The sequence below is a fragment of the Ochotona princeps genome, chromosome 16 (genome assembly GCF_030435755.1).
Source record: "Ochotona princeps isolate mOchPri1 chromosome 16, mOchPri1.hap1, whole genome shotgun sequence".
Lineage (NCBI taxonomy): Eukaryota > Metazoa > Chordata > Mammalia > Lagomorpha > Ochotonidae > Ochotona > Ochotona princeps.
Window position 1 is genome coordinate 53181533 of NC_080847.1, and position 7536 is coordinate 53189068.

The 7536-nt window shown below is 54.8% G+C and overlaps 1 protein-coding gene across 1 annotated transcript; it reads right to left on the bottom strand.

The window, feature by feature from the left end:
• Positions 1-3694: 3694 nt before the first annotated feature.
• On the bottom strand, positions 3695-4332 carry NANOS2 (nanos C2HC-type zinc finger 2). Its single transcript, XM_004597930.2, has one exon. It carries the CDS (start codon positions 4300-4302, stop codon positions 3874-3876), a length of 429 nt encoding a protein of 142 aa, XP_004597987.2. The 5' UTR covers positions 4303-4332; the 3' UTR covers positions 3695-3873.
• Positions 4333-7536: the final 3204 nt, after the last annotated feature.

Genomic DNA, 7536 nt, shown 5'->3' on the forward strand with positions numbered 1-7536 from the left:
GTGTGCAAGGTGAGGACTTCAGCTGCTAGGCTATCGCGCCAGACCACCTTGTGTGTGCTTTAAACCTTTATTTGAAAGGCTGAGTTACAGAGAGAAAGACAGAGAAGGCTTTCATCTGCTGGCTCACTCCCTAAATAGCCGCAGCAGCCTGAGTTGGATGAATTGGAAGCTGGGAGCCAGGGCTTCTTTTTTGTCTCCCAGGATGCATGGGCCCAAATACTTTGAGCATCCTGCATTGCTTTCCCAGTTGCACTAAAGGGAGCTGGATGGGAAGTGGAACAGCTGGGGACCCAGTGCAGTAGCCTAGGGGTTAAAGTCCTTGCTTTCCTTGTGCTAGGATCACATAGGGGTGCCAGTTCCCCCCCACCGACTGTTCCACTTCCCATCCAGCTCCCTGCTTGTGGCCTGGGAAAGCAGTCAAGTACGGCCCAAAACCTTGGGACCCTGCACCTACTTGGGAGACCTGGAGGAGGCTTCTGGCTCCTGGCTTCAGATCAGCTAGGCTCAGCTCTGGCTGTTGCGGATATTTGGGGAGGGAACCAGCAGATGGAAGATCTTTCTAAATCCTTCTCTCTGTAAATTTGACTTTCCAATAAAAATATATATATATTTTTTAAGAGGAGTTAGTCAGGGCTTGAACTGGTGCTGGCGATGAGACACAGGCATATCAAGCAGGAACCTAACTTGCTGAAGCACAACATCATCCCCTCATGGTCTCAGTTTTCTTTTTTTTAAAAAAAAGATTTATTTTATTACAGTCAGATATACAGAGAGGAGGAGAGACAGAGAGGAAGATCTTCCGTCCGATGATTCACTCCCCAAATGAGCCGCAACGGCTGGTGCTGCGCCGATCCGAAGCCAGGAACCTGGAACCTCTTCCAGGTCTCCCACACGGGTGCAGGGTCCCAAAGCTTTGGGCCGTCCTCGACTGCTTTCCCAGGCCACAAGCAGGGAGCTGGATGGGAAGTGGGGCTACCGGGATTAGAACCGGCGCCCATATGGGCTCCCGGGGCGTTCAAGACGAGGACTTTAGCCATTAGGCCACGCCGCCGGGCCCATGCTCTCAGTTTTCAAAGGTTTTTTTTTTTTTAAAGATTTATTTATTTTTATTGTAATATCAGATTTACAGAGAGGAGGAGAGACAGAAAGATCTTCCATCTGCTCGTTCACTCTCCTGGCCAGAGCTGAGCCAATCAGAAGCCAGGAGCCTCAAGCCTCGTCAGGGTCTTCCACATGGGTGCAGGGTCTTGAGGCTTTGGGCCGTCCTTGACTGCTTTCCTAGGGGCACAAGCAGGGAGTTGAAAGGGAAGTGGAGCAGCTGGGATACGAACCGGCATTTATATGGGATCCCAGCGCATGCAAGGTGAGGCCTTTAGCCACTAGTTATTGCACCAGACCCTCAAGATTTTTTTTTTTTAATTTTACTCTCCCCACCGTGTAAAAGGGTGCCTCCTCCCCCCTCCACTCCTGCACCTGCCTTGCCTTCCGGCACGGTGCTCACAGTACATACAAAATGATGCATTGCGGAGTTGTTGACTGTATCCCCTCTCCCACCAGAAACTCACCTCCAGGGACAAGGACCTCTGTAGGTTTGCTTGCCCGGAGTCCTTGATGTCACAAGAAATGTTTATAGGTGAATGGCTGTACTCCTGCGCATGCTCCCTGCTCATGCACACCCTGGGACGTAGCAGCAGCTGATGGCTCAAGGGCCTGGCGCTCTGCCACCCCGCTGGAGACCTGGATGGAGTTCTGGGCTCTTGGTTTTGGCTTCATGCAGCCCTTGCTGGTGTCTGGGCAGTGAACCAGCAGATGGGAGATCTCTGTCTCTCTTTGTTTCTCTGTGTCTCTGCCTTTCACAAAATAAGTTGATAATTCATTGTTTTTAAAAGAGCAATGTTCTGGGCCCAGGCCTAGTGGCTAACTCCTCACCTTGCACATGCTGGGGATCCCTATGGGTGCCAGTTCAAGTCCTGGCTGCTCTACTTCCCATCCAGCTCCCTGCTTGTGACTTGGGAAAGCAATCGAGGACGGCCCAAGTGCCTGGGACCCTGCACCTGCCTGGAGATCTAGAAGAGGCTCCTGGCTCCTGACTTTGGATTGGATTGGCTCAGCTCTCGCCAGAGTGGTCTTTTGGGGAGTGAACCAGCAGTTGAAGATCTTTCTGTCTCTTGTAAATCTTCTTTTCAAATACACAAAAAAGTTTTTTTTTTTAAGATTTATTTTATTTTTTTATTACAAAGTCAGATATACTGAGAGGAGGAGAGATAGAGAGGAAGTGGAGCTGCCGGGATTAGAACCAGCCGCCATATGGGATCAAGGCGAGGACCTTAGCCACCAGGCCACGCTGCCCAGCCCCACAAAAAGTTTTAAAAGATCTTGATAATAGATATTTGTGGAACAATGAAATAAAGCTCCAGGGATTTATTATTATTATTATTGGAAAGCCGGATATATAGAGAGAAGGAGAGACAGAGAGGAAGATCTTCCGTCTGATGAATCACTCCCCAAATGAGCCGCAACGGCCGGTGCTGAGCCAATCCAAAGCTGGGAACCTGGAACCTCTTCCAGGTCTCCCATGCGGGTGCAGGGTCCCAAAGCTTTGGGCCGTCCTCGACTGCTTTCCCAGGCCACAAGCAGGGAGCTGGATGGGAAGTGGAGCTGCCGGGATTAGAACCGGCGCCCATATGGGATCCCGGGGCTTTCAAGACGAGGACTTTAGCCGCTAGGCCACGCCGCCGGGCCCGGGTCCAGGGATTTTTGGTGCATGTATTCTGTGGGGGGCAGAACTCACACTTTTCAGTGTCGGTGCCTTGGGGTCTGGGAGCCTGAGGCTGAACAAATTCCCAGGACATTGGTCTTGGAAGACTTGTGGCCTCCCATGGGTCTCTGCCTCAGGGAGTCAGGTCAGGGGAGGAACCAGGACACAGTGCATGGAGGACCCCAGAGCCCTACCCTATCCCTGCCCCACTAACAGCCGGGGGGCCACAGCGGCTCTTTGTTTCTGTCCACTGGCCAGCAGGTGTGGACACAGAGGCAGACACAGCGAGGTTAAAGACAACCAGAAACTGTTTATTCACCAGAGCCAGGCACTCAGGTCCCCCAGCATGAACCCAAACCCACACAACTCAAAGTCTCCCAGGGTTTCTTCTCAGTCCCCTAAACATAAAATCTAGGCAGTTGCCATTCCCATATGGGTACTCGAACCTCTTGCTGGTGGATGTTCCAAGGATCTAACCGTGAGAGGACAAGAAAACAACAGCTGAGCACACAGTGACAGGAGGGATGGGTGGAGGTGACTGGGGACGCACCTGTTGCTGAAGAAGAGGACCACTGGAGAGCTGGGCCTGGGAGCAGGGTAGAGTCAGAGAGCGTGGACTGTGGAGGACTGAGGGCCCAGTATGAGCCTGGGAGGGCAGCGTGTACCCCCTCTTCCTGCCGTGGCTCAGTCCTGGTGGTTTGGACATCCTGGGTACCATGATTCGTACCAAAAGCATGGGTCTGCAGGTGGCTGTAGAAGGTGGAGCCTCAAGTTCTCAGGCAGCATCATTGCTCACTATGTCCAGGTCCCAGCTTGGTCCAGCAGGACCGATGATCCCAGTGCTCTGAGGTCGAGAAGTCACCAGCAGCAGGTTCCCGAAGGAGAAGATGAGGAGGGACGTGAGGCTGTGCAGTCCCCATGGGCAGGGTTTCCCTGTGCCAGGAACCCTTGGGGCAAAGCTCCTTGGGTGGAGGAGAGAGGCTGACCAGCAGCTCCCCCCACCCCCTTGGGAGATCCAGTGGGGATGGTTGTAGAGGAGGGGTCCAGGACTTGGTGGAGGTGGGGGAGAGTGAGCCAGCAGGTTTTTGGGTATGCTGGTGGGCACCCACCAACCCTCAGCGTTTCACCTTGCGGCCAGCCGAGTTGCGTCCACTGCGGCGGTACAGAGACTGTTGGCCACCATTGAGCGGGCAGTATTTGAGCGTGTGGGCCTGGCCCCCTGTGGCCCCACACAGGGGACACACATAATGCCTCAGGATGGGACACAACACAATACCCTCAGGCGTCTTCAGCTGGTGCGAAGAGTACACATGACGCGACTCCCCGTTGTGCTTGCAGAAGTTGCACAGGGCAGGCCCGGGCCCCCCACCGGCCCCCAGCCCTGCTAGGCCCTGCTGGTCTTGCTCTGGTGGGGCCTCGGGAGGGCTTAGCTCCTCTGTCATCCCCTGGGCTTCCAGCCCCGGCTCGCGGCTCTTGATCAGCGCCCACAGTACCTGGTTCAGGTTGAAGTAGTCCTTCCACATGTCAAAAGGTGGGGGCTGCATGATGTGTGGATGTGGCCTTGAGGGGTGTGTGTGTGTTGGGGGGAGTTGGGGCAAGAGGGACTGGTGGGCAGGAGCAGTAGACTTTGGTGGAGCTGAGAGAAGCTGCACCCCCTTTTATCCTCCTCAGAGACCCTAGGTGGAGCTTAGGATTTAAAGGGCCCACACCCTGCCCATGACCCCCAACTGACTCTGCTCTCCCACAGAGATCTGGGAGGAAGTTGCTCTCTGCCTGCTCTGCTTGGCAGGTGCGCTGTGTGTCCTCTGCAGAGAGCCTGCCATTCCTGGTGGGGGGTCTTCATGGGCCTATTCCCTGTGCATCCTGGCCTGGAAGTGCCCCCCTACACACACACATCCTCTCTTGTTCCCAGGCTACAGGGGCCACCCCCTCAAACTGTTGCAGTGCCTGACACTAACGCTAGCCCCTACAATAGGATGGACACTGCTGTGGCTGCAGAGCTGCTAGTATGAGGTGATTGAATCCCCCCCTGCCCCGTTCCACATCTCTTTTGCTAGGAGTGATCATGGTCCCATTTTACAGATAAATACTGAGGCTCAGGGAAGGAACATCATTTAGCTCATAGTCATACAATGTGCAGTTGGCAGTGCTGGGTAGGTTTTTTTTTTTTTTTAAGATTTATTTATTTTGATTGGAAAGCCAGATTTACAGAGAGAAGGAGAGAGAGAGAGGAATGCTCTGTCTGCTGTTCACTCCCCAAATGTTCATAAGGGTCAGAGCTGAGCTGATCCCAAGCCAGGAGCCAGAGCTTCTTCCAGGTCTGTTATGTGGATGCAGGGTCCTAAGGCTTTGGGGCATTCTCCCCTGCTTTCCCAAGCCACAAGCAGGGAGCTGGATGGGAAGTGGAGCAGCCGGGACATGATCCAAATGGAATCCCAGTGCTTGCAAGGTAAGGATTTAGCCATTGGGGCATTGTGCCAGGCCCAGGGTGTGTTTAGATCTTAATTCATTTTCAGTTTTTGCTCAATAGGTTTCCCAAATACCTGCAATGGCCAGGCCAAAGCTGGGAGCTGAGAACTGGATGGGCGTCTCCCAGGTGGTGTGCCAGGGGCCCAGGGCATGAACCATCACCTCCTGGGGTGTGCAGGAGCAGACAGCTGGAAATCAAAAGTGGAGAAGCTGGGACCCCAGGCAGCACGCTCCCCACCTGGCTGATCAACCAGCAGCCCCATGGGGCTCTTTTGAATGCAAATCTCCTCTCTGTCGTGTTGTCAGCTGGGGTTTCTTGGGTCCTGCACTGGTACTCTGTGTCCCTTGTGGACGTGTGACCTCCTCGACCCTTGCAACCACTCAGGGAGTTGGGGAACCATTTATGGAGGAGGTTACTGAGCTCGGAGGCGTAAGCAGTGTCCTCCACGTCACACAGCAGGAACAGGGCAAGACTGGGAGACTCCAGCAGTACAGGGGACCAAGGCTGGAACAGGCAGAGAGGATGTTGTGACTTGGTGGGGAGCTGGCTGCAATAATCCTGGGGTCAGAGCCACAGCTTTACCTGCTGACCCAGTGCCCACGGGCTGCCTGCTGCACCACGCCCCCAGCCTCGCTTTCCTCATCTGTCCCGGAGAGTGGGCTCAGCACCTGCCCCAGAGCCTGACCTACACTGAAGGGGACTGCGTCAGTGGGCATCCGCGTCCTCACTTAGTGGTCTGCACCATCTCTCTGAACCCCGCTGAGCAGGGTTTGTTCATCATCCCATCTCACAGCTGAGCAGAGAGAGGCTGAGGGTTTTGTGCCAAGTGCACGACTGGAGCACCCAGCCAGGGATGTTGGCATCAATGCCTGCCCCTCCCCACCACCCTCTGGGTGAGGGGTTCTGTGTCCAATGCCCTCTGCAGCATCAAGGCTGGGATTTCTGGCTCAGCAGGTGGCACTGGCCACTGCTGGGCGTAGTGGATGGGAAGGAATGACATTCAGGGATCCTGAGATTGGGCCACTGCCCTGAACAAGGGCACTTCTTGGGAGCCTCCCAGAATGGGTTATGCATGGTTTTAGTTCTTTCTTTCTCCCCAGCCCCCCAACTGTTGTTCTGCTAGAACTCTGTTACTGGGACAGAGGCTTCCCCCTCCCCCTCCCTTTGGGCGGTGTTTTTTTTGGGGGGGGAGGGGGTGTCCATTAAATGACTAGAGCTAAGGCCCTCTGTAGCCTGTCTGCCTGGGTATGGAGGAAGAGCTCAAGTGATATTGACAAGAAACTCGTCAGTGCTGTTTAACTTCCCACCCAGAACCACACCCCTTCTCCTGTGTATTTGTCAGTTTCCCTAAGCAGCTCCTTGAGGGTGGGGGTGGAGGGCCTCAGAGAGGGAGAGAGAGATGCAAAAACACCCTCGAGGTGGGGGAGCAGTGGGACAGAGGGCAAGGAGGGATGGGGGAGGCAGAAACTAGTACCCCTTACTGCCACTGTCTGGGATCTCCAGCGTAGGCTCACCTGTACGGCCTCATTAACGCTGCTTGACAACCCAGCCAGTATCTATAGGAGCTCCCAGGAAAAAGGCTGAGGAGGTGCCGGCTCGGCAGTACCTGCTGGTCCTCTGCAAAGAGAAACACAGAGGGCCAGGCTCCTGGGGGACCCAGGAGGAGCCAGGAGCTACCAGGAGAGGAGAGAGCTGGACTAAGGGGAATCCAGACAAGGGGCACAGGCTGCAAGGCAGGGGCATGGTCCCATCTCTGCCACCTGCAGCTGTGTGGTCCTGGCGGGTGATGTACCATCTGGGTCCGATTCCCGTGTTTTCCTTGAGGAAGCAGGACCCTGCTGAGGGCTGACGACTGCCAAAATGAGCAAAAAGTAGTGTGTTGGAATAGGTCCCTGGGAGCACTGGCCGTTGTTTTCCGTTGTAGTCCCTCCAAGAAGGCAGAGAGATGGAAAAATACGGGTTCATTGGAAGCAACGTTAATTGAATACTGTGGGGGGCAGTTAAGTGGCTGCTGGGCACGTCCATGTCCTGTATCAGAGCGCCCGGGGTTTGAATCTCACCTTGGCTCCCAAGTCCAGTGTGCCAGTGTGCACATTGTGCCTTGAGTTGCTGCCATCCCGGGGGTGGCGCAGGATGCACAGATGCCGTAGGCCCTCTATCCATCTTATCTTCCATGGGCTTATGGCTCTACCACCAGTGAGGCATTGTAGGCTAATCCTCTGCCTGTGGCACTGGCATTCAAAGGGGCACTAGCTCATGTCCTGGCCGCTCCTTTTCTCATCCAGTTCCTTGCTGATGTGCCCGAGGA